Here is a 26701-nt window from a genome sequence, read left to right as displayed (position 1 = left end):
GGGTCAGTGGGAAGTAACTTAACTCAGTAACTAGCAAGTGACTAAAACATCATCCCAGGAGTGTGAGCAACCTGAGATGAAGGTAAGGAGTTGAGGATTTAATTGCTAATGGTTATTTTATCTTATCTGTAACTAAGATGAGCTAATGTTTATCTGCATTTACCCTTGGATAAAAAGGAAATACTTTTGTCTGGAGAATGGCCCTGGCCAGATTTATGTTAATGAACAATAAACACAGCTGGGACAGTTGTCCAATTACCCCAAATGTATAGGGAAAGTCGTGCCCAAGATTGAGATACAATCATGAGATTACATGTACACATAACATGGAGATACACAGTAAATGGGGAGAATCATAACTGTCATTGCACAAGAAGTTTACAACAAGAGACAGCCAGTTCATTCAAAAGGCAGTAATTCCATAACGCCTTGTGTGATGGTTTCCTCTAACAGAACCCTTAGGTTGACCTTCTGAACTCTAGTGGTCATTGCTGTATACTCCCATGGACTTTTGCTACCAGCAGCTCTCAATACTGCATGTTGGTGAGAGTGGAGTATTGAAGTCTCCCATTATTAATATGTGACGTTTTAATGTGTGGTTTAAGTTGTAGTAGTGTTTGTTTTATAGGTGCCTTGTGTTTGGGACATAGATGTTAAGAATTGAAATGCCATCTTGGTGGATTTTTTCCTTTGGTCGGTATAAAATATCCCTCTCCATCTCTTTTGATTAATTTTGATTGGAAGTCTATTTTGTTAGATATTAGGATAGCTATACCACCTTACTTCTTGGGTCAATTTGCTTGGAAAATCTCTTTCAAACCCTTTACTCTGAGGTAATCTTTGATGTTGAAGTGTGTTTCTTGTATGCATCAGAAGAATAGATTCTGTTTTCATATCCATCTGTTAGCCTGTGACTTTTTAATTGGCCAATTGAGTTCATCAATTTTGAGAGATTTTAGTGACCAGTGATTGTTAATTCCTGTTACTTTGGTGGTGGTGGTGGTGGTGGTGGTGGTGGTGGTGGTGGTGGTGGTGGTGGTGGTGGTGGTGGTGGTTTTGTGTGTGTGTGTGTGTGTGTGTGTGTGAGAGAGAGAGAGAGAGAGAGAGAGAGAGAGAGAGAGAGAGAGAGAGAGAGAGAGAGAGAGAACAGATTCTCTTCCTTCAGTTTTGTTGGTTTGAAATAATTTATTGCCTGTGTTTTTGTGGGTGTAGTTAACCTCCTTGGGTTGGAATTTTCCTTCTAGCATCTTCTATAGGATTTGTGGGTAGATATTATTTATATTTGACTTTATTATGGCATATTTTGTTTTCTCCATCTACGGTAATTGAAAGTTTACTGGGTAGAGTAGTCTAGACTGGCATCTGTGGTCTCTTAGAGTCTGCAGGATATCTGTCCAGGCCCTTCTGTCTTTTAGAGTCTCCATTGAGAAGTTGGGTGTAATTCTAATAAGTCTACCTTTGTATGTTACTTGGCCTTTTTCCTTTGCAGATTTTTGTAGCTAGAGTTTTCCTGCCTGGCCCACAGTCAGGACAAATCTCTCTCACCCGCCAGTCCCACAGCCGCTCAGACCCAACCAAGTAAACACAGAGACTTATATTGCTTACAAACTATATGACCATGGCAGGCTTCTTGCTAACTGTTCTTATATCTTAAATTAACCCATTTCCATAAATCTATACCTTGCCACGTGTCTCGTGGCTTACCGGCATCTTCACATGCGACTTGTCATGGTGGCGGCTGGCAGTGTCTCTCACTCAGCCTTCCACTTCCCAGAATTCTTCTCCTCCTTGTCCTACCTATACTTCCTCCTGCCTGACTACTGGCCAATCAGTGTTTTATTTACTAACCAATCAGAGCAATTTATTTGTCATACAGAACATCCCACAGCAGATTTTAATATTCTTTCTTTGTTCTATATGTTTAGAGTTTTGATCATTGTGTGGCAAAGCAACTTTCTTTTTCGGTCCAATCTATTTTGGTGTTCTGTAAGCTTCTTGTACCTTTATAGGCATCTTCTTTGGGTTAGGAAAATTTTCTTCTATGATTTTTATTAAAAATATTTTCTGGTTCTTTTGAGTTGAGATTTGTCTACTTCTGTTCCTGTTATTCTTAGATTTGGTCTTCTCATGGTGTCCCAGATTTCGTGGATGTTATATGTTAGAAATATTTTAGATTTAATATTTTCTTTGACTGATAAATCTATTTCTTCTATCATATCTTCAGTGCCTGAGATTCTCTCTTCCATCATGTGTATTCTGTTGGTGATACTTGCATCTGTAGTTTCTGTTCACTAACCTAGATTTTCTGTTTCCAGAATTCCCTCAGTTTGTGTTTTCTTTATTGCTTCTATTTCCATTTTCAGGTTTTGAACAGTTTCCTTCAACTGTTTCTTTGTTTTGTTTTGTTTTTTCTTTCTTGGCTTTCTTGGTATTCTTTAAGAGATTTATTGATTTCCTCCAAATTTTTGTTTGTCTTTTCTTCAATTTCCTTAAGGGAGTTCTTCAATTCCTCTTTAAGGACAACTATCATCTTCATAAAGTTGGTTTTAAGGTCATTTTTTTTTTTTACTTCCGCTGTGTTGGAATGTTCAGATCTTGCTGGCATAGGATAGCTGGGCTTGGGTGGTGCCATATTACCCTGGCTGTTGTTGATTGTGTTCTTACACTGGCATCTAGGCATCTGGGTTTGGGATGATTATAGGTCTAGATGCTGATTTCTGAGTTTGTCTATGTTAGATAGGCATTTTGTTCCTTAGTTTCTGTTTCTCCTTTGATTCTGTGGTCTGGGATTTTGTGAGCTGGCATGACCTCTGATCCAGCAGGGAGTCTGTCCAGCTGGGACTGGACTTCTGGCAGCTATACTAGCTTCGCCTTTGGTGCACAAAGGGGTCTCTGCATGAACTGGGGAATGGGACGTGGTTATAAGGAGGGTACTGGGGAGTAGAGGAAATCCACTGGTGGGCCTACGGTTCTGGAGACCGATGTGGTCTCTGGTCCAGCAGGGAGTCTCTCCTATCTGTTTTTTTCTGACCTACTTGGCCTGCACCTGGGCAGCAGAAGTCCACCCAAGTTGAGGCTGGAGCCACAGAGCAGGAGGGGATGGCAGTGGGGCCAGAGAGGGGGCAGTGGAATGGGTCTTTGAGAATAGAATCTAGGGAGTGCGGCAGTTCTGCTGGCAGGCAAGTCACTCACCTGTTCTTCTGACTGGTGTGGCCTGGGCCTGAGCAGTGGACATTAGTCAAAGTTGGAGATAGACACATGGGGGTAGAGGAGGCGATGAGTGTTTGGAAACTGAATCTAGGGAGTGAGGCAGTTCTATGGGCAAGTAGGTCACTCCTAAAAATGCAATTTTTAAAAATTAAAGAAGAAATAATAATATTTATTTGTGTTAGCATCTGGAAACTTACAATAATAGTCTTGATTCCATCTACTCTCTGTTCTGCATCAAGAAGATAGATGTGAGGCCTTTCTGGATTTCAGACCTTACATTTTTCCCACCTTGCATTCATTATCTTCCATATATCTGTAATTTGAATATATTTGGTATTAGTCATCAATGCTGCTGAAATTTGTTCATTACCTTATAAGCCGGGCATTTGTCTGGAAAGGGTGTTTTTCTTTTCAAAGCTCTTTTTAGGTTGGCTGTGGTGACTCACACCTGAACCCTCAGCACTCAAGAGGCTGAAATAGGAGAATTACTGTGACTTCAAGGCCATCCTGGGCTGTGGGGAAACCTTTTTCCAAAAAGCCTCAGCAGTAAACAGATAAATTCCATCTAATTAAAAACTGCTTTGGAGCCGGGTGGTGGTGGCGCACGCCTTTAATCCCAGCACTCAGGATGCAGAGCCAGGCAGATCCCTGTGAGTTCGAGGCCAGCCTGGTCTACAGAGCAAGATGCAGGGCAAGCAACCAAACTACACGGAGAAACCCTGTCCCAAAAAACAAAAAACAAACAAAAAAAAAAACCGCTTTGGGTTTGGGCCCTGCGATTAAGCATCTTCACATTTTCACCAAGGGACTCCAGCCAGAATCAGGCAGTTATGGCGTTGACCTGTGCAGCTCATGGCTAACTAGTCAGTTGCAAGGGCAGTTAGTTAGACAACTATAATTGGAACAAATGCTAAAAGTCAAGACTTTTAAATTCTCTAACACATAATAGAGGAGGTGTCCCCATTTGTCATTGTCAGGAAAGGCCTCCCCAAGGAAGAGTGGCACCAGTTAGCCAGATGGGCAGCCAGAGGGAACTAGCATGAAAGGGGAACTAAGGCAGACGCAAGTTTGATGCTTTTGAGGTTCTTCATGAAGGCAGTTTGCAGAAATATTGGATTGGGTAGGGAGGGTAACCTCTCATGAAGGTGTGCAGAGCATTTGGGTCTCCATCAGAGGGGAGCCATTGCAGGTAGGGCTACAGTCACACTTGTTGGTAACCCATAAAATTGAAATCAGGTGACTCATTGTCATACCTCTGTCTCTTGGTCAGGAATACAACTGGAGGAACTACCAGCCCAGCCAGATCAGCGAATGTGAGCTGCAAATGCTAGCAAGCCTCCGTCGGCAGCAGAATGAAGACCTGGAAGACACTGGGGCTCCTCATGGCCTGAGTGCATCCCAGGTGGACAACTGTAATGTTAGCATCAGTACCAGCAGTGATGACACAACCACATGGAACTCTTGTCTGCCACCTGTGAGTCCTGTACCTTCCATCTACTCCCTTGCCTTCAAAAGGAGCAAGCCCATTTCTAACAAATCCCAGCCTTATCCAAGGAAAGTAGAGTCCAAATGAGGCACCCACCATGAGAAGCATGCAGAGCTCATTCTGAGATAGTCTTTTAAGGGAGAGACTGGTAATAGAGGATGCCATTGTCTTACACTCTCTTATACACCCTTGGAGATGTGTGTATGATGATTGATTGTCTTAGTTCTCTTTCATTCTCAAAATAGATGCGAACCAAGTCATTTATAAACACAAATACCTGTTTTGCTTAGTTCTAAAGTCTGGAAAGTCCAGGGTCAAAGGACCTACATTTAGCAAAGATCTTCCTTGTGCATCATCCCATGATATCAGGGAGAATGAGGTGGAGATGGGGAGTGGGAAGCAAACTAGTGAAAAGGGGATCAATAAATCTTTTCATCACAAACTCACTCCCACAATAATGGGATTAATTCATTCATGAACGCAAAGTCTTTGCACTCTAACCACCTCTTAAATATCCCACCTCTCTTCTCCTTCATGTAGGCAATTAAGTTTCTGATATATGAACTTTGGAGACGAGGGATCCTCAAATCACAGCAGTACATGAAATCATGCAGGGCTCTGACAGTTCCTGCTCCTAGCACAAGATACTTAATATTTTCAATGAAATACTTATTAAATGAATGAACAAAAGGGAAAAGACTATAGACATGCTAAATACTGTTCACCTACGAAGACAGGAAAGAGCCTTCTGTAGAAGTCACTAGATGTTTACTGACTCCTCTGTGTTTGAGGGGCCATGATAGAAGCTACAGATACCTTTTTCAAAGGTATATGTCCACATGTGTTTACATGTTAAAACACATTAGTATAGCCATCTCCCTCGCCATGGCCTAGCAGAGAATGAAGCCTAAAATAACTTTGACTCAAGCTCATACATAGCTATATAGAGCTAGGAATGTAGCACAGTGGTTGAGTCCTTGCCTAGCATGTGTAGCATCCTAGCATCCATCTCCAGCACTGATACACTTTAATAAAGCTGACTCTTCATCATATAGATGGTCTACAATCCCAACTAGAATAACAAGATACTGTCTCTGAGTTCTGCATAGGCTCCTGACCATCTCTTGCCTGCTTCCTTAGGTGCCATCTGGAAACAATAAAAACTTAAAGTCGGAGATGGAGAAGCAGCTGATCATTTAAAAATACTCACTGCTTGTAGAGGACCTGGGTTTGGTTTCTAGCACCAATATGGTGGCTCACAGCCATCTGTAACTACAGTTCCAGGGAATTCTGTGACCTCTTCCAGCCTGCACAGGCACCAGACACACATGTGGTACACATACAAACATCCAGACAAAAAAATCCAAGCACATAAAATAAAAATTAATAAATCTTTAAAGTTTTTAAATTATGCTTTAAACCTACATAAATACTAACTTCAAATGTGGTAGACATAAGTTTTATATATTTAACAGATATTCGTTTTGCGATCTGCTTTTATCTTAAAACCAAGTTTTCCAAGTCTCTAACATCTTTGTAGGCCTTCAATGTTTCAGCAGTCCCTCCATCGCATGGTCACATGTGTCACCTGAGTCTTTCCAGTGGCATTAGTGTTTCCACTTCCCAGTGAGAACACTGAGGCTCTGTCTGTTTCCTTGGTAACTCCTGCTATATGAGTTGTTTGTCACATAGGTGCTACAGACATCCAATGGAGGACAAGGCTCCAGCGCTCTAGAGAGAACATGCAAGTCATCATGGAAGGTGAAATCTAGTAGACTCCTAGGAGATGCAAGGGGGAAAATCACCACCAATGTTCACTTAGTGCCTTATCTCCCTCTCCTCCACCTCCAGCTTTCTCTTGCTTAGTTTGTGGTTTCATTAGACATGGATACATATAACTCTTCAAACAGCCTTGGTGCTGGACAGTATCTACCACCCAGAAAAATACCTATGTCCCTGTGACTTTGGCCACAGAGCATCCTCACACCAAATGAAAAAATCATAAGGATTGGGTGCAGACAGAAGCAAAGCAGTGCCTTTCTTATAGAATATTCCTCAGCAGCCATTTAAGCCCCAGTTAGAAAGAGAACAGTGGCCTCCAGGTGGAGCTCATTTTGTCAGGAAGTGGCTCGGAGACCAGCAGTACAGAGGGCAAGCTGAGGAATGATTATTTATGGACTGAGAAGTCTGAACTCTTGGTTGCCCTGGATACCAGGTTCTCATCACTGTCCTGTTCTGGCAAGAACTGAAGTCTCCTGCATGACAAGTACTCCACTGTAAAAGCACACGGCCAAAAATAACACCATTAGTAATGAACTTAATAACCCCTCTATTCAGCCAAATGAGAAATTGAAAAGTCTATTTTTTAGAGACAGAAAAATTTGAAAATCCTACCTTTAGTATTCATAGGATATGTTTATTATTTCATCAAATTCAGTTTGCTCCAATATTGGAACTATCAACAAATGGGAAATTGCATTCCTAAATGAAATCTGCATCCTTCTGCTCATGTGGAGTTTAAATAGAGCAATTTACAAGTATTGTTTCAGCCTCTCTGAGCGCTCTCGCTTTCTCCTCAGAAAAGGTGCAGAGATGGTGAGAAACAAAATGAAAGGCTCCTGGTGTCACCACAGGATGCTGCCCCAATTTTGTCTTTGTGAATGGTGCTACCCTCCAGTGGCCCTCTAGCCAGAATATTGGAAGACATTGCCCCTTCTCCCACATTTTCATTCTCCTGTATCCATACTGTTCTTCACTTCATATCCTAAGGCTCTTCTCTTTGTTTCTTTTTCTAGTTAAGATTTTTAGATTTATCTATTTTATTTCATGTGTATTATTAGTGTTTGGCCTGCATATATGGATGCTCACTGTGTGCATTCCTGGTGCCCTCAAAGGTCAAAAGAGGATGCCCGATCCAATGGAACTGGAGTTATGAATGGTGTAAATCACAATGTGAGTGCTGAGAACCCAACCCAAGTCCTCTGCAAGAGCACCAAGTATTCTTAACTGATGACCCATCTCTCCACCTCTTTGCTTCTTAATCCCCACTGCCTAACACCACAGACTTGGCATAGTGTTACTCATCTGAATTTCTTCAGCAGTACCTCATCATCTTCTCACCTCTGATCCAAGTACCACAGGCTGTGGGTTAGGAGCATTGGTTCTGAAGTCCTAGTGTGGAGAATCAAAGCCAGCCTGTTAACTTTGTAAAGCAACTGGTGCTGAATTTGAAACATAGTAAGCACTTAGTAAAAACCTTGGTTTTCAGAGATGACTCAGGTGTTAAGAACACTCACTCACTGCTCTTGCAGAGGGTCAAGATTCTGTTCCCTCTACCCATATCAGGCAGCTCACAGCCGCCTGTAACCTCAGCTCTCAAGTATCTAATGCCTTCTTCTGGTCTTAATAGACATACACACACACACACACACACACACACACACACACACACACACACACAGCATATACCCACAGACATACACATATAAACAAAGTAAATCTTTTTTTTTTTAATTTAGTTCTCATTTTTCACACTAGACCTTTGTAAAGCCCAGGCAAGCTCTGCTCTCTTCCCTGTGTAAAGCTGTTCAGTGGTTCCCTGTGGCCTCGAGTCCGGCACAGAGGACCCCTGCACTCTGAGAAGTGCCCCCATCCAGCTTCTCTCCACCCCTCACTCCATACTTCCAAACCATTTGTAGTTCCCTAGCTGCACTGTGGGAATGTCTGTGTACCTTGCACCAGATTATCCCTCAGACAGCTCCAGAACTTTCTGAGATTCTACTCTAGGCCTCACTGTAAAGGCTTACCTTATGCCCTAGAACCAGAATACCTAACTCCTAGCCCAAATGTGCTCATTTCTGTCACATTCATTTATTCTGCACCTTTTTTAGTAACAATGTGTTGGGAAGTGGGATGGGTGTTGGGGACAAAATTTGTCCTCATCTTAAGATGTTCACAGAGACAAGGCTCTGTGATTCAGGGTGGTGAGGGGCGATAAAACAAAAATCTGTAGGATGATGTAGGAGGAGCAATTAATTTAGCTTCTGAGTACCAGATGTGCTTTCAGACGAGGCATTGGTTAAGTCAAAGTTCAAGAACGCTTATTCATTTATACATAGACAAAAGTAAGAAAGAATTTCAGACTGCAAAAAGGAGTAGACACGTCTGTGGAGGTGAGTCTAGAGCCCTCCTTAGGCAAGACACCCTTCTCTTCAGGCCTCTGCCTCTCCTTCAGCTCACACCATTCCTCCCTAGCCCATCCCACCCAGCATATGCACGGAAGAATGACACACTGCTGCAGCCACACCATGTCACCTGGCCATCACGGGGAGGCCCTGCCCCTGCTTCCTGCCAGTGCTCTTCGTAGCACTCCTCCCTTTGAGATACACCCACTTGCTGTTGGTTTTATTTGTTTGCGTTTGGTTGTTTCTGTTACCAACTTTGCTTACATATTGGCTAACTTTTTATCAAAGAATTATTTTACATTAATTCATTTGTGAAGGGTATGCACCATGACACAGGTGTGGAGGTTGGATGGCAGCTTGGGAGAATTAGTATTTTTCCACCATGACAGTCGAAGGGATCGAAACCAAGTTATCAGGCTCATGGCAAGCACCTTTACCTGCTGAGCCAGCCCCTAAAGAATTTATTTTTAAAGTGTTTTACAATTCACTGCAAAACTAGAAGTTACAGAAATATCAAGTAAATGTCTCTCTCCTCACATACATTCAGCCTCCTGCATTTTCAATAGGTTCAACTATAGCACTTAGCAGCATTCAATAACCATTGGTACCAGTGTGCTCAGTCCTGCATACAAGGCCCATAAAGACAACCTGGCATGAGGCAGCACTGCTGGTTGTCATTCGTTGATTAAATGAAACAATCAGTAACATACACACTAAATAATTCCCTTTGACTCTAAAGTAAACTGGTTTTCATCAGCTCCAAAATGCACATCAGCTTTGTTTTACTTAAGTAAGTCTTGAGTGGCACATGCAATATTCTGTGTTAAATATTGATACTAAACATTCAGTATACACCTTGAGAAGCTCTCCCTCTGAGCAAGGCTTTATGAGCAATTGTGGGCACAGGAGATTTAGTGAGGCCACATCCAGTACCTGTGCTGATGGGAGGGTTTCACAGATGCTGCGTGTGAAGCTAGAGAGGAGACACGGTGTACAGTGAAGTCTTTAGCGACAGCTATTGTGTTTCCACAAGCTCTGATTCTCCAGCATCAGTTCTGAGCAGTATGTACTGTTTAAAAGGTATTTAGATGTAATAAATTAGTCATTTAAAGTGTAACTAAATGTAACTATATTCTCTTCCCAAATTGGCTTTTGTAGGCTTCTTAAGCTAAATAAATCAAGGCTACTGAGAAATCCATTGGCCTTTGACAGACAAATTTTTCAAAGTTTCCAACGTGAACCCAAATTCAATTAAAACTATACTACTTCTGTGGAAACCTGGCTATAAGTAATTGATTTTGGAGGCATTCTAAAAGGAGTAACCCTCATGAGATTTGTTCCAAAACTGGGTTCTGTGCAACCTTGGGAAGGGAACTAAGACTTGGTTACAATGAATTTTGAGTGAATGTGTTTCTGGTTTTGATTGGCAGTAGCATGAAAACGTTCCCTTCCTGGAGTGTGGGTGTGCTCACGTGCATGCACACATGAATATAGTTTCATATGATACCCAAAAGAATATAAAGCTGTCCTGGGCCCAAATCCCACATTTGTCATTTACTGGCATTGTAAAATGGCTTCACCGAGCGTTTTCCCATATTGCCGTCTGCCAGCAAATGAGCCAAGTTCCCAAGACTGGAACCTGCTCCTCTCAGGGGTATTTCTTCAAGTTTCTAGGGCACTTCCCCTTTCCATGGCTACTAGAGCTATACAGGTGGGCCAGGGCCATGCAGGTGGGCCAGCAAGATACTCTGAGCTCGTTTGGTTGTGCTTGCACACTGGTGTCCACACTGCCCGCCACCCACAGAGTGTTGCTGACAGTCTTTGGTGGTTTCCTTTTTTAGAACTTTATTTCTGTCCCTCCATGAACCTAGAGTCAAGAAAAGCACACCTAATATGCATGCTGTTCTCTGAATAGATGCTTCAGAGCTATTATTCCTTCAAATTAAAAATCGTCATACCATAACCTAATATAATATATAAGCCTTCCCAGCTTTGAGAAAAGGGACGAGGAGGATTTAAATGCTCATCTTATGCATCCATCAACGTGGCATATTGCAAAACATAATATTGGAGAAAATGAGGCAAAATTCACTTAATAAAATCCCAAGCATATGGTGAGGTTCTCAGACAAGTTATTTATGGCCTTGATTAACCTTGCAATATTATTGCCATTTTGAATACATTTTACATAACAACATAAAGATATTGTCTGTACCTCTCAACATATCAGGATTATCTTATCTCTTGTTCTTTTATTTAGCCTTCCCTGCTCTCCCTTACCTTCCAGCAAATTGATCATAGGAAGTCAAAGCCTCTGGGTGGTGGTGATTTTATAAGCACCTCTTTCCTGGCACTAGGCATAGCAACAGCACCCCCAAAAGGACAAAGTCTGCCATTGCCAGACTTCTTCATGCATCTGCCAGGAGCCTGTCTGTGTTTTACATGATTCCAGGCTGCTGTGCATACAAAACTGGCATTGTAAGTGTTTCATCCCTAATAGGTCCTAATATCTTCTAATTTACAGACCCATTAGTTCCTCAGCTCTTTGAGAAATGCTGGGTTTGTTATCCTGGTAAACTAGGAAGGTAGGGATTGGCCATGCTAAGCTGTAGATAAAAATCTTATAAAACTATAGAAATGATACATGAAAACTGATTAGAGTCACAGTGATTTCTGTGCTGTCAGAAGAAAAATATAAAAATGTGTGAGTTGTTCTATGGCTAATGACTGCGGAAGTCACCTCACTATATAAACATTATTCTCAGAGTGCTTGTTGTCTTTTATATCCTACAACAGTTCCAAGTTTAGCAGTGTGGTAAAAACTAACTGTCTTTAATTTTAAAAATATAGTGACATGCCCTGAGAGTCAAATCAAGTGAATTTAATTTATAATAATTGGACAGTTTCATATACTCCAGAAAAAAATGTATCATGGGACTCCGGGGTTTTTTTTCATGCCATATACTGAATGGACCCTGCCATGTTGTTATTCAGAACATTGTATTCCACATTCTGTGTGAATTCCCAAGCTGCATTAAATAATACAAACAAGCTAGTGTTGAGATTGAAAGCTGTGGAATCTCACTGAATGGGTGCAGAGTCTGGCTCCACTGTGTGCTGGCAGGCATGACTAGTGTCTGAATGTCCTCTTCTAACAAATGGAGTTAATTATATATAGTTCACAGGCTTCCTGTGGGGCTCTAATGAGATAATCTCTCTCAAGAATTAGCATGGAGTAAATGCACAGTAAATATAAGTCACTGCTGTTGCTGTTGTGGCTATTTGTAGACACTGGTAAGTTGCTGCCATCATTGGTATTGTTGTAGTTACTCGTAGGCATCAGTAATGGTCTTTTGAATCTACTTACAGTATTCTACAGAAAAGGATGGGTTCTAAAATCAAACCTTAATTTTATTTTCTGTCACAGGTACTGTCACAGGATGTTACCTACCGAAAAATAAATTTATTGTTGCATATGTAGAGAAACACGGTAGGGAGGGAAAATGTCTTCTTCACTACCCACCTAGATTCATGGCTAAGGATCTATATCAGAAGACAGATTAAAGAAAAGCATACAAATTCATTCCATATAAGGTTTTAATGAAACAAGAACCCTCAAAAATAAATGAAGACTCAAAGGAACAGTTAAACATGTATTTTCCAAGAAAAATTATTAAATGCATATTGTCGTGCTAGATTTGACAGAGTGGAAACTCATGGAGAAATATGATTTCTCATGGAGAAATAAAGGTGATAGGATCTATTGGAAATATACTGGGAGAACTTAGCAAGGCCTCTTCCCTGTGTTCTTGCATCTTCAGAAATGAGGGTTTTCCAGTCACATATAGGATGTGATGACTTGGTTCAAGGGCAGATCACAAAGTCCTGCCTAGGTTTTATGAGCTGCCTGAGAAGTAAGGAGTCAGGTAAAGGTCAGGAATGAGTGACCTTGTTGCTTCTTCTGTTTCTCAAATGCAAGATACTGAATGTGGGGTAGTGAGACTTAAACCCCATAAAATCCATTTGGTGACATTTGCCTTCAGACAGCCACTGACCCTCCCATGTCTTCATGTCACCAGTTTTTACTGCTCTGAAAAGCTTCTGCTGAATGTTTTCAAACACTTATGAATTGTTATTGGCAGTGCTCTTCCCCCTTGTATCACTGAATCTATTGAACATTATCTAAATATTATGCAAAGATAGAAAGGGGCAAGCCCTCATCATTCACAGAGCTGCATCACAAACACAGTAGGCACTTCCAAGGAAGGAAAGACAGCATCTGGAGTAAGGGCTTGGAATTAATGATTGTAAAATTCAGGGGTGGATATTTGCCTGAATATCAGAACTGTGGTGCTCAGAAAGTTTTGGAAATGTGTGTGAAAATAAATAAGCAGAAGTCTATTCACTGGCAGCCTTGGTGCTGCTCAACTACTGAGTGAATACCAATGAATTTATTATTGGGAATAACTTTCTATACCAGTGTGAGTTGATCCAGAGAAGGAACTCGTTAGGCCTTTTGCTTGCTAATTTCTCTTGCTATGAAATAATAAAGCCTAAATCATCAACTAAATTTCACTTGCAAATCGCTGGAAGTTTGATTTCTCTGGTGAGATCAAATATGGCTTATGACATCCTTTCTTTCCACTGTTCTCTCAGTTGTTGCTTCTTGTTACTGAAATGGTGATGCATCAGTCTGGGTGCACTGAAATTCACAGTGCGTCACAGGTGGCCAGGCTAGGTGATGTGATCATCACACAGGGTGTTTGATACAAATCAAAGGAATACTTGCAAGAGAGTTTATGCTTATGAATTTCCATCACCTGTGTAATTAATCTTTTAGGACCCCTTAAAATAAGAACTATGTGGAGAATAAGGAAGGTAGTCTCTTTATGTACAGCCATACTGCTAGCCTTGACTGTGGGTCAGCACTGTGAGGCCAAATTCACTGTGAGTAAGAACGCCTTAACATCAACCTCTCTGGGAACAGAAGTAACATTCTGAATTCAATTAACAAAATGCATGGCAAATTCCAACTTGTAATAAAACAAGAATGCCAAAATAAAATAGTTTTTCATCATTATTAGCCACATAATTTAGAATTATGTTCAAAATGGAGTTTGCAACACACTTTTCCCCCTTTATAGGCCAAAGAGGAAAGGTCAAGTTTCATTACCAGCATTAGTTTGTTTTTTCTGGCGTTTTTTTTTTTTCTTCTCTGCTTTGTTCTTGTTTGTTTGTTTTTAGTTGTATTTCAAATAATAATGAAAGGTTTATTGTGGGAGGAAATTTGAGAAAATCTTGTTTTCTTTTGCTGTCTCTAGAAATAACAACAGTATAAAAACTCCACAAGAAGAACTCTCTAATATGTGACCTTTATTTCCATCATAGATGCTATTGAACCTTATCACAGGCTATTAAAATAGCCTGCATTTCACTGCTTATTTCACCCTGTGGTATGCTGAGTCTCTCAGGGCCTTTGCTTGTGCTGTGAAGCGAAGCCAGTCCTTTGCTATAAATGGAATATCAAAAATGAGATATCAAAAATGAGAATTGTTAATATCAAAATATCGAAGTGAGAATTAGTGTGACAGTGTGCCCTGTGCCAGCTGGTGCCTACCTCACAGATGCTTTTTCTCTTACAGCCTGTCAACCAGGGCCGTCACTATCAGAAAGAAATGAATCCACCTTCTCCATCAAATCCTCGGTAAGAGTCATCAATAACCTACATGGTTTTGATATAAAACTTTTTACTTGGAAGGCTGTATGTTATTCTTGGTTATATAAAATTTATCTGCCAAAATTTTGTTGGTTTTTGTTGTTGTTGTTGTTGTTGTTGTTGTGTTGTGTTGTATTTGCTTGGGGGTTGCTTGGCTTGGTCTCAAACAAAGTCTCAACATGAAATAGCTGTCCTGGAACTTGCTGTGTAGATCAGGCTGGCCTTGAACTCACAGAGATCCACCTGCTGGTGCCAATGTCCAGCCAGACTTCATTTCTTTTGATATTTCACTTCATCTACTTTTCTTATTCAAACTGTGGTAGTGATAACAATCTACCTGTGTTCGAATACCTGGCTGCAGGGTTTCAAGCAAGTCATCTAATGCAATTCAGGCACAACAATTATTTCATGATATTTTGAGGAAGTTCAAATATAGATGAAAAATTCTTAGCATAGTTGTTAGCACATGGCAAACTCTTTCTGAGCAGTAAAGTACTCATGATTTTCATAAATATGCCATTTTATAGATATTTGATGTCTAGGGCATATGGAGAATGAGTATTTTATATGCCTTTAAATTTATCAAGATGTCTTATTCAAGTTCAAATAACAATTCACTTTTTTCATAAATTCATAATTTTGTAATCTCAAAATATGTGATACTTCAAATATACTATTGTTACCTGAGTCACATGTTAACATAATTTTGGTCTGATTAGGAATAAACAAGTCTGAATTTGAGCTTTAAAAACACATAAGATAGCCAGTTCTGGAGAGGCTAAGCCAGGAGGGTCACTGCAAGTTTGAGGGCAGTCTGGACTACATGGTAAGTTCCGGACTAGGCTGGGCTACAGATTAAGATCATGCCTCAAAAAAAACAAACCAAAAAGGGCATAAATTATTATAATACTACTGCTCTCTCATGCATACTTATGGAAGCTAATTTATTCAGATAAATCATTCCTTCATTACTGTTTGTTATGCATAGGGGGTTATTGGAAGCCAATTTTGAGCTCCATTGACTCCATCTCCATTGACAGGAATGCATGTCTGATCCGTTTGTGAGTTGCCCTGTGACGTAGACTGATATCAAGGAGAGCACACTCTGGGTCCAGAGCATGGTATGTTACATCATGTTTGAGTTACACCCATGGTGACTTGCAGCAAAGACAATTTTGCTAGTGTTGAGAGAGCTGGGAAGGGAGAGAGAGAAGCAGGATGCATTGTTTAATTAGAATACCATGTTGCATACTCGAAGAGAAAGACAGGCAGGGTCTCTTCTCTATCCCTGCTTGCAGCCTCCTTTCTGCTCCATTCTTCTCTCTAAACACAATCTCTCTCTATGTCTCATTCCAAATATGGCCATCTGATAACTCTTGAGTTTATATATTACATTTCAGTCTACAAAAGGAGGCTAACAAACTATATCTGAATCTCAATTTCTACTTTCTAGGTTTGGGGGGGGGGGTTGTTTGTTTGTTTTTGTTTATTTGTTTGGTTGTTTGGTTGGTTTAGTTTTTCAAGACAGGGTTTCTCTGTGTAGCTTTGTACCTTTCCTGGAATTCACTCTGTAGCCTAGGCTAGCCTCGAACTCACAGAGATCCTCCCCTGCTGAGTGCTGGGACTAAAGGCGTGTGCCACCACTACGAGGCTACTTTCTGGTTTCTACTTTCAAGGTGATTGGCTGAGAGTGAGTGGACCAAGAATCCACTTCTGGTCCAGTACACAAGGAATAGTGAGCTAAGCCATGGAAGAGTACTAACAAGGCTCCTGGGAAACCATCTACATGGCTTACAGAACTTTTATTAGAGCTGAGAATATTTATGACATGAGTAGAAATTAGTACTCATCCTTGTGTTCCTAGTCCATGCACCTGATATGAACTTTGAAGAGTTATCACTACCACAAATGATGAGTTTAAATTTGAGAGTAGAATTTCAGTGCTTATAAAAAGACATTTTCATATTCATTCATAGACAAGACAGATAGGTGGTGTCACTTAACAACCTTGCCTGATAAGTTCCTTTTCTATATGCAAAAAAGCTGGTAATCCAACTTTAATCCTAATTATAAGAACTTGAGAATTTGTAGTTTGAACAAGTGAGAATGGGAGTAAGATATCCTAGAAAGTAGAGCATTGACTTCAAAAGAAGTCATCACTTACCCACTAACCTTGTAAATTATCTCAGGCAAGTCTTTTACCCTTAGAAATTTTACATCATAATACAAACCCCTCATGTGTAAAAGAAAAAATGAGAGCTACATGCCATCTGAGATTAGGTTCTGACTTCCATGAGACTCATTCCCACTATGAAGGGTTTACATGATTTGTTTTTCTTTCACTAAGCTGAAGAAAAAGAGTCATAAACACTGGATGAATGATTGACATTTTGATGGGACAGTATGTAACTCTGACTATCCCTTTTCCAGGTTGATTTCAAAAGATAGAATATGAAAAGAAGTTCACCAACAGAATAGACACTTTCTCTGCAACCAAGTATTCATTCACTTAGGAAAAACTACTTTAAATTTCTTCATAGTAAAATTTAAAGGAAAAAACTATAAAGAACAAAAGTTGTTTTCAACCCCATTTGCTATCAGGTAATCCACAGTTTCCTAGAAAATTATTATATACCTTCAAAAAACCCTGCAGCTTTTGTGGCTTTGGCTCCTGACTCATAAGTTCTGCAGCCTGGAGAGCTGACAGAAAGGCATTACTGGACCATAAACATAGAGGATGGTAAATTTTTTAGATTAGCATTATTGTCATTTAAAGTGGGATGGATTGATTCATGTGATACATGTGATTTAATTTCAATTGGTGGCTAGCATTATGGTTCAGATTTGCATTTATTGTGTTTCTGATAAATAATACCCCCTACTTTACATCTCAAAATATAGGACTTTAAAGTTAGAAGTACAGATAACTAATATGAAAAGAGATGTGAGAAGCTGTCTCTAATTGCACCTCTTGGATAAAAGAACATCTAACCTGAATCCTAGATGGGAAGTTCTGTCTAGGGAGAGTCTAAGCAGTACCTAAAAAGCAGGCATTAGTGTGATCATAATCACAGCAAGGGCATCATAGCAGAGACAGAAAACATGTGTATCTATGCCCACTAAGAGCACAGCAGGATGTGGCCCTGTGACAAATGACCATATTAACTCCAGTGAAATGCTGTAACCACTCCAAGTATCTATGAACCTAAGACTTTTAAATTGCATATACTCATATTCACATACATAGGAATTTAGAGTCAACTTTCAATTAGCTTCATTAATGTAATAGAAAAGTCAGCGTCCTTAGGGTCTTTCATTTACATTTTGTTCTAGAAAGATTTTCATTTCTAAAACATAATTGCTCTCTTCATTTTGTGTGTGGGGGATTAATATTAGAGATAATAATATACAGCCCACAAAGCAAGCAGATTCAGGTGATAGAAAGTTGGCTCCAGGTTGGAAATAGCTAAAACACTGAATATATTCATAGCTTGTTTTCTTCACAGTGAAATCATTCACTTACACTCTCAGGGCAGTGCTTGACATTGGATTGAGGTGGGATGCAATGGTAATCATTTTCCTGAGAAGATTACAGTCTAGGAAATGAAATGTATATGGTTCACCTCATCACATACCCTGGCATGTCTCGATTTGTGCAGAGCCATTTCGCATGCATTCTTAGGCAGGGGGTGGCATTTCCCATTATTTTTCCTTAATACACCAACTAATATTTAGGCAGCATCTCAGATGCTGGGGCCCTTTCCTTCCAATCCACAGATGCCACTTCATGGGGCACTGACAGCTTTTAACAAGGTGCAGAAATGGCTAACATTATCTAATACAATTTAGAGGATTGTGGGGCAGGAGTAGACAATTTCACCGTTCATTCATGTTAGAAATGTTTCCTAGCATGTAAACTTTCATGCTGCCAAACAGAGCAGAATGGATCCTGTTTGCAGCCTCAGGTCATTTATTTGAAAATGCCATCTATGGGTTTGTGGGTTTAGAGCTGTCCCTTAGGCACAGCTATTTATATGTTTGGGCAGATTCTTCAGAACAGTAGACGATATTTTTGTTCAGGAATGAATTTTATGAAATAAGCTGTGATTGCATTCTGGTTGTGTGTTTGTGTGGATAGAGTTGACTGTCAGTCTTTCCTGCTGAATAGGGATGCAACTTGCTATTTTACGACCTATTGGAAATTTAGGGAGAGGAAGGAATGAAGTCGAAGGCTTCATAAGGTTTTAAATGTTTATGGAGATAAACAATACCGAAACAGTTCTAGAATCTCCAAGCAGCAGCAAATGGTACAGTTTTATTGTGTTTGCTTTGTGGTTTATCACTATCTGTAGATTGGTTTTTTTTTTTTGGGGGGGGGGCGGGTGTTGTTGTTTAATGTCATTGCAGATTATGTTAGTTTCTAATCCTTTACTGCTCTGCCACATTTTTGTGTGATATAAACATACTTATAACTGCAATTATCTGATAAAGCCCTGAAGACTCTGACAAATGATTAATAACCAATGACCTTAGTTGCAGCTGGCTCAGCCTGCCTGGTGGAAGCAAGCTGGCTGGCCTGTCATCAGACTCTACACAGGCTCCTAGGCCTCCTTCACTTCTTTCTTCTTCACTTTCAGGATTCTGCTTACTGGGCTCCTCTTCTAATGCTCAAGCCTCTTCTCTTGTGGCACAAGAAAGAGCTGATGCCCGAGTGAGTCCATGGAGCTTGCACCTCTGCTTCCTCTTCACCATGTTCTTTAAACAGGCCAGAGACTGTCCTCCCTAAACAAACATTCCACTTCCCTCATCATGGTGTTAGTGTTCTTCCTGTTGCCTGGGTTCTGTGTTGTCTTGACCTGCCTATACAGGTTGTCTATCACTCCTCTTGCTAGCTTCCTATTGGGAAAGATATCAGTACATCTGATTTTGTAATTCCATTACTACAGATCCACACTTGCTTGAGGCCCCAATTCTTCATATTTAGAGCTCTAAACCCATGTGTTGAAGGCCTGGGTCTAAGCCTGTGGAGCCATGTGGGCCAGTGGAAGCTTGGGAGGTGGAGCCCTATTGGAAGAAGCACACCACTAAAGGTGTGCCCTTGAGAGGGATCTTGAGATCCAAGCTCCCTCACTCCCCACCTTAGTGTGTGTGTGTGTGTGTGTGTGTGTGTGTGTGTGTGTGTGTGTGCGCGCGCGCGCGCGCGCGCACACATGCACCTCCTGGTTGTCATGAAGAGACTGCTACATGTCCCCACTGTGGTATGCTAGTCCAGATCGAGAGAGCCAATAACCAAGAACTGAAACCTCAGCCTCTATAAACCAAATAACCTTTCCTCTTTGTAAGTTGCTTAGCTTCCGTGTTTGTTACAGTGATGGAAAGCTAAGAACACACTTTTTCTCTCTCTCTCTCTGTTTCTCCCTCTTGCTTGTATTGTTTATCTGAGTGAGGATAGGAGCGTTGAGAGAATGAGGGAAAGAGGAGGCGGGAAAAGCGTTATGTGGAGACAGATGAGAAATGAAAGTGCTTACCCTGAATATTAACCAGTTAAATTTTGCATTTTGTTTCTATGGTTGTAAGAAATCGCCTCCCTTTTCCTGACAGTAGGACAGTAAGTTTGCCTTATTCTGAGTCAGGTAGGATTGTGCTCTTATAGGAGGCTTTTGCCTGGACAGTGTTCACACCTGATTTCTAATCCCACCTCTTGGACAGTTGTGTACTGCTATGTGCCTCGCTCACTTTGCACTCCACCCAGTGGTCCTCTTGCCGCGTAGGTTGGAGACTGTTTAACTTTGGGAGCATTGCCTGGGATTCTCTCTTCCTGTGTTTGCATAGCTACCATCTCTCCAGCAAGTCCTCTCCTAGCATTCACCCTGAAATCGTCATCAGTCAGTTTTAACACCGTATAATTCTCATTTTGATCACAGGGCTCTTCACTAATTGATTTTTTTATTTGTTCATTTTCTACATGTACCCCTCCCCCTCCAGAATGCTGATATGCAAAGTGTATGAGCTGAGCCCTGCCTCCTTTCCACTGAACCCCTACCTCTTCAAACAGTCCCACATCCAGTAAAAGCACAAGAAATGTGCATTGAAATCACTGAAACTGACCTTTCAAAGATGACTTTCCAATCTGTTCTCACAATATAGGGCCTTGAGCTAGAACCCATGAACACTCAAATTCTTTACTTCCTTGGGGCTGTTAGGTACCTGGCCCTTTTCCTACATGTAATAATTTGCATGTAGGACTTTATTTCCATGAATTAATTTTAAATGACACCTTAGAAAATATCCATAATCTAAAGTCTCTGATAAATGGTTATTTTCAGCTTTTAAATAGAATTCACTAAAATTGAATGAGTATATTCTTCCAGGTACTTATTGGAAAAGGCTTGTCTCAACTGGTCATTCATATCCATTCTAGAGAGTCAGTGCTACATGCACCATCTGCTTGTGTTACCACTGCTGAAGAAGGTGCACTTAGCCCTCACTGGGCTACATAGGCAAATGGAGTATTTAAAAAATGTGTATAGATAGGCAGATGGTAGATGATAGATAGATAGATAGATAGATAGATAGATAGATAAATAAATAGATAGATAGAGATGATACACACATATATTTTTAATAAAAGAGAAAAGGGTAAAAACCTGAGCCCATGGATAAAAACCTGAGCCTGTGGATTGGCATATTTAATTCAAGTGTCTTCTTCCCCACCCCACCCTTTTCATAAAACGACTCCTGAGACTACTGCTCTACTATGAGGACAGATTTTAAGACATCTGGGCTCTTTTCTTCTCCAATCTCCAGAAGAAGGCAGATCTCAGAAGGCCTCTGCACTGCCCCAGGGACAAGATTCCCAGAAACATCCTTGAGAATCACCCTGTTTTTCATCTCTAACCACTCTTAACCCTGGACAGTAACCCACTCAATTCGGAACCACCTCTCCCCCTAGGTTGCAGGGGGTTTAGCAGTTCACCAGCAGAACCATGGTGAATGAACAGAGTGTCAGTCAGTAGTTCCCTGCACCATCATGTCTTCCTCCACTGCCCTTGACTCTTGCTGACCTGCCCACCCCTCAGTCCTGGCTCTCATGGTTCTCCTCCCTCAGCAAATCTGCTCAGATCCCAGGCCCAAACTAGCCAGCACAGCAGCCCACCCCTGCCCACCTACCAGGGTGTCTTTATCTTTGCTTTCTTCCTGACTCATTCCTGGACCTGCCTCTCTGAGCCTGATAAGCCCACTCTGTACTGCCCTTGGTTGTAACTAGATCTCTCTTGTGCTGCTGGCACTCAGCGCTCAGTCTAGGTCATCTGGCTTTTCCATTGTGTGTGTTAAGACTGGGAAATATTAACCAATATTTTAGTTATTATCTTGTTTTCCAAAGTTGCAAATTTATGGAACCCTTGTTCATGGGGGCTTCAGAACAATAGAGTGCATCTTCTCTCCCCCACCTTCCCAAAGTGTCTCTGAAATGGCACATCCCTAAAGAATCTTGGCATCTCTAACTAGCAAAGTGCAGTATCCTGAGATGATGCAGGCCTCCCTAATCACTGCTCTCCATCCAGATGGTGAACTCACACCCCCTGTGGCCCACAGTCCAGTGGAAAGAAAGCAATTCCTAAAGCAATTGTTTACCATTCTAACAGTTGGATAGTTTCAAATTTTAACTAAAAGATTCCATTTTTAGAATAATAATAACCTTTGGCAGTTATAAGTGGTAATTCTAGTTTATAGCATCTCTGTTCTGCTAGAGGTAAAGGGGTGGGCCAAAGTCTCAGAACATGACGTGTGCCCTAAGAAATGGAAGACCATGATCACTGTCCAGCCAGCCCTGTCTCTAGACCCTCTGTCTTGCTGTCCATTTTGTAATCCAATGAGGAAGAGCTGCCTGTTGTTTAAATACGAAACCCCAACAGCATGGGCAATTAAAAGTGTGCTTTCAGCCCTTAACTCCAGTGCTGCTTGATGATTCTGAGGCCCTTCCATGAGCCTGAGGATTTCCACTCCTTGTGTCATGCAGGCACGCAGTGGGCAGATGAGGAAGTGAGGGGGCGGAGGGGAGAGGGACGTGTACCAAGCCTGTCACAGGGAAGATCGCAGCCTTACAAAACTGGAGCTCATGTGCAGACTCCACTTCTGTTAGAAGTTGCCCGTTTCTTCCTTGTATTTCTTTTCATTTCTCTTGTTAATTTTAAATTGATTGAAGTTAAAACATATAATTTCTCATTTTAGCAATATATTGTGTTTATTGGCTTTTGTAGTTTCAAATTATGATGTTCATTTACACATAAAAACCCACTCAGTATAATAAATATCGTGTGAGTCAAATGCTCGGCCTGTTTCAAATGACTCCAAGGTGAAAAGCAAACAACTCCTAGCTGATTTGATTGAACTAATACAAACATTATTGTTCTATTGACTCTTTCTTGCCCATTGATTTTTAAAAGGCTTTACATCCCTTGCCATCCATTAAAGCGAATCAGATGCAATTTGGTGCTTTGGATGAGAAAACACTGTTGGGTGTTGGGTATATATATATTCATGAGGGAAAGAATCATGCATACTCTTAAACATACTTTTTAGGAAATACTTAATCATATTTTGCTGCAGACAACTTCTTTGCTCTTGGTTTTTGAGTTAACAGTAGTGACTCTGAAACATCACATGGACACATAGTTCAGTAACAAGTAAAGCCAAATGGTGAGCTGTAGGTGGCTTTATTATCCCTTACTGAACATAACTAAAAACTAGATCTTACATAGCTTCGTGTGTTTTAGTTCATGTGTGTGACAAGTACACACTGTGCTAATAACGCTTCCTCTTGTGGATGGGCTTCATCCCTCAACTGTAGATGATCCTTCCTGTAAGGGATGAAACTAGAGGTTAGGAATCTACTCCTTGGCCACTGGAATTAAGAGAAATTTCTGTCATGGTCTGGTCAGTGTTTTGACTTGATAAAGAGTACACTTTCCTTGTTCTTCACAATTTGCCCTCCCCCACACTCCTTAACTACACTCTTACTGAAAACAAAAAGTACCTTCATTCTGCAAGTTAATTCATATTAGAAATCCCTACCCTAGTCCTTCGTTCTGCAAATACTACTAATCCATATTAGGAATCCAGAAAAAGCTCAGATTTTTGCCTCCTGAACTCATGGAAGAAATGGGAAACAAAGTACCCCATGTGACAGTCTCTACATCTGCTACTGAATTACCAGATTCCAGCATTAGCCAAAGAGTGCTGTGGCGAGGCTCACAGTAAATGAAGACCTTATGTATTAAGGGAGGAATGGATCTGTCACTTTGAGGGATTGTGAGGCAAAGAGCAGATTAGCTGATTACTCATAGTCAGAGGGCAGCTTGGTGAAAAATGTGCAGGAAACGGTAAGTGTGGGTTTGTGCTGATCTAATGATATTCTTAAACAATAACATTCTGCTGGTGTAATATAATAAAGCACTTGGCCTGCATTTTTAAATCATCAACATATTTCTAGTTTGACCTTAAAAACCACTTCTGGCTATTCTCTATTAAATCTGTAACTTCTGAATTAAGAAAAAGCACCATCTAGGATGCCATCTAGGTGGCTTCACAGCGAGCATGCTTGGCCTTTCCTAAGCTGGCACTTGCTTGCATGGCTTCCCTCTGACATCTCTCCACTGTTCCTGCTTTTCTTTCCAAACCTGACTTTGTGCTTTAAGTTTGCCAAGCCCCGTGACGTTCTTCAGGAGTCTCAGTCACAGAAATCTGTCTTCTAACAGCCATGTATAGTGGCATGCTCATCTGTTCTCATCAGCTATTATTGTCATTTTTCAGCTTTATACTGAGATTATAATTTATGAATAAACCTACTGTTTTTCCATGGATGGTGGATGGGGGGGGGGTTGTTTAAGTTGCTCATTCAGTCATACCGAGGAAATGAATTACTTTTATGTTGTATCATTGCAGATATTCATCAGAAAAATTAAGGAAATTCATATTTTATACAAATAAACATGAGATATGAATAGCACACATGTAATTAACTTGATAAAGATGGACTTGCATTGCCAAGAACTGTCAGAATAAAATGTCTCTGGTGCCTTTAAACAGTGTACTCACATCTTAGCATTCATGCCTAACATGAGGGAGGCATGGTTTGTTTTATATTATCTTCTCTTGGTTTGCCAATGGGGGCTTCATGTGATTTCATGTAACAAAACTTGAAAGGAGCTAATATTTGCCTAAGCCCAGTGCAAATACTCAGTAGCCAGCGCTTGAACCCTAAATGATAACAGTTCAAATTATGGTGTGTGTCGGAGGGGGTGTATGTGCAGACTTACCAGGATTTAGCATGGCTGTGGACTTTTCCTATTCTTTTTTTTTTTTCTTTTCTTTTTTTTCCTTTTTTTTCCTTTTTTTCTTTTTTTTATATATATTTTTTTATTTTACAATACCATTCAGTTCTACATATCAGCCACGGGTTCCCCTATTCTCCCCCCTCCCATCCCCTCCCCTTACCCCCAGCCCACCCACCATTCCCACCTCCTCCAGGGCAAATCCTCCCCCGAGGACTGCGATCAACCTGGTAGACTCAGTCCAGGCAGGTCCAGTCCCTTCCTCCCAGACTGAGCCAAGTGTCCCTGCATAAGCTCCAGGTTTCAAACAGCCAACTCATGCAATGAGCACAGGACTTGGTCCCACTGCCTAGTTGCCTCCCAAACTGATCAAGCCAATCAACTGTCTCACCTATTCAGAGGGCCTGATCCAGCTGGGGGCCCCTCAGCCTTTGGTTCATAGTTCATGTGTTTCCATTCATTTGGCTAATTTTTTTCAATAATTGAGTAAAACTGAAATTTATTATAAGCCACAATCGTCCTAGGGACCTCCATGCTATATATAGCCTCTATGGTTCTATGGGTTGTGGGCTGATTGTTCTTTATTTTATATCTAGAATCCACCTATGAGTGAGTACATACCATGACTGTCTTTCTGGGTTTGGGTTACCTCACTCAGGATGATTTTTTCTAGTTCCATCCATTTACCTGCAAATTTCATGCTTTCATTGTTTTTCTCTGCTGAGTAGTACTCCATTGTGTATATGTACCACATTTTTTTCATCCATTCTTCCATTGATGGGCATCTAGGTTGTTTCCAGGTTCTGGCTATTACAAATAGTGCTGCTATGAACATAGCTGAGCATGTATCTTTATGGTATGAATCAGCATTCCTATTCTTAAATTAAGACTCCCAAGTTAGAGTAAGAGCCACTGAAGAAACAAACCAAGGGAAGAACTTCTGAGCTGTGCCTGGTGGAGGTAGTTTGCGTGTGTCTTGGCATCCTAGCATAGTCATTGTCTTCAGTAGTTATTGATGCTATTTGTCAAGTGTTTCCAGCCCTTCAGACTTCTAGGCACACATTTGGTTGGCACTTACACTTCCTCTTTTTTTTTGGCCTGCAGCCAACCACCCCACTCATTATAGCCAATAAATTAGTAACAAAATTGCTTCAGTTATTGTTTGGCATTGGTACATAGAACAAGTGGGTTTTGGAGGTGACATAACACTCTGGTTAAAGCCCAGACTGGCCATAAGTGTGGGTTTGTATCCTTGTGAAATTATTTAACCTCTCCAAGCCTCACCCATTATCCCAAAGTAGGCACTTACTTCCTGTTTCCGGGTTTGCTTACAAGGGTTTAGTGAGATAATTCACAGGTCTCTCATGAATATCTTCCTAAGTGGTAGATGAAACAGTGATAGCAGGGTATCACTAGTAAATTGAGAATAGAAAGAAAAAATCAGAATACGAGGGAATTAGAGAGGTGATTTGACCCAGAGTCTCCTCAAATTCTACACATCTGTGCCAGGGAAGCGGGCTCCGCACAGCACAAGGCATTCCCTTCCATTGTCAGACGAGTCCAACACTGGAAACCCTGATGCCAAGCTGGAGAGAGCTTCCCTCTGCTCCTCTCCCAGAGCAGTGCATTGAACCACTGCCCTTTCACATGGGCCTTCCTTAGTAGCATGTCTGAGATGTTTTGTTCATGCATTCCTGGTGTTGCCATAGTCCTAACCACCTTCCTTGACACACTGTTGGACTTACCCCATTGGTGGCCTCTCACCTGAACA

The 26701-nt window shown here is 41.0% G+C and overlaps 1 protein-coding gene across 8 annotated transcripts in view; it reads left to right on the top strand.

The window, feature by feature from the left end:
• Cfap20dc (CFAP20 domain containing) overlaps positions 1–26701 on the top strand; it is a 262891-nt gene that overhangs the window by 197257 nt on the left and 38933 nt on the right. For 7 of the 8 annotated variants that reach the window (XM_028853847.2, XM_028853846.2, XM_028853845.2 and 4 more), the window contains 2 exons: positions 4481–4684; positions 14523–14584. In XM_028853847.2, the coding sequence (XP_028709680.1) occupies positions 4481–4684; positions 14523–14584 (266 nt within the window). Of the gene's footprint in view, positions 1–4480; positions 4685–14522; positions 14585–15636; positions 15718–26701 lie in introns of all 8 variants that reach the window. The other variant, XR_005092211.1, reaches the window with a different exon arrangement.

The sequence above is a fragment of the Peromyscus leucopus genome, chromosome 9 (assembly GCF_004664715.2).
Source record: "Peromyscus leucopus breed LL Stock chromosome 9, UCI_PerLeu_2.1, whole genome shotgun sequence".
In the NCBI taxonomy this organism is placed as follows: Eukaryota; Metazoa; Chordata; class Mammalia; order Rodentia; family Cricetidae; genus Peromyscus; species Peromyscus leucopus.
Note: the sequence above shows the minus strand (reverse complement) of the source record. Positions and strands in the feature narration are given on the sequence as shown.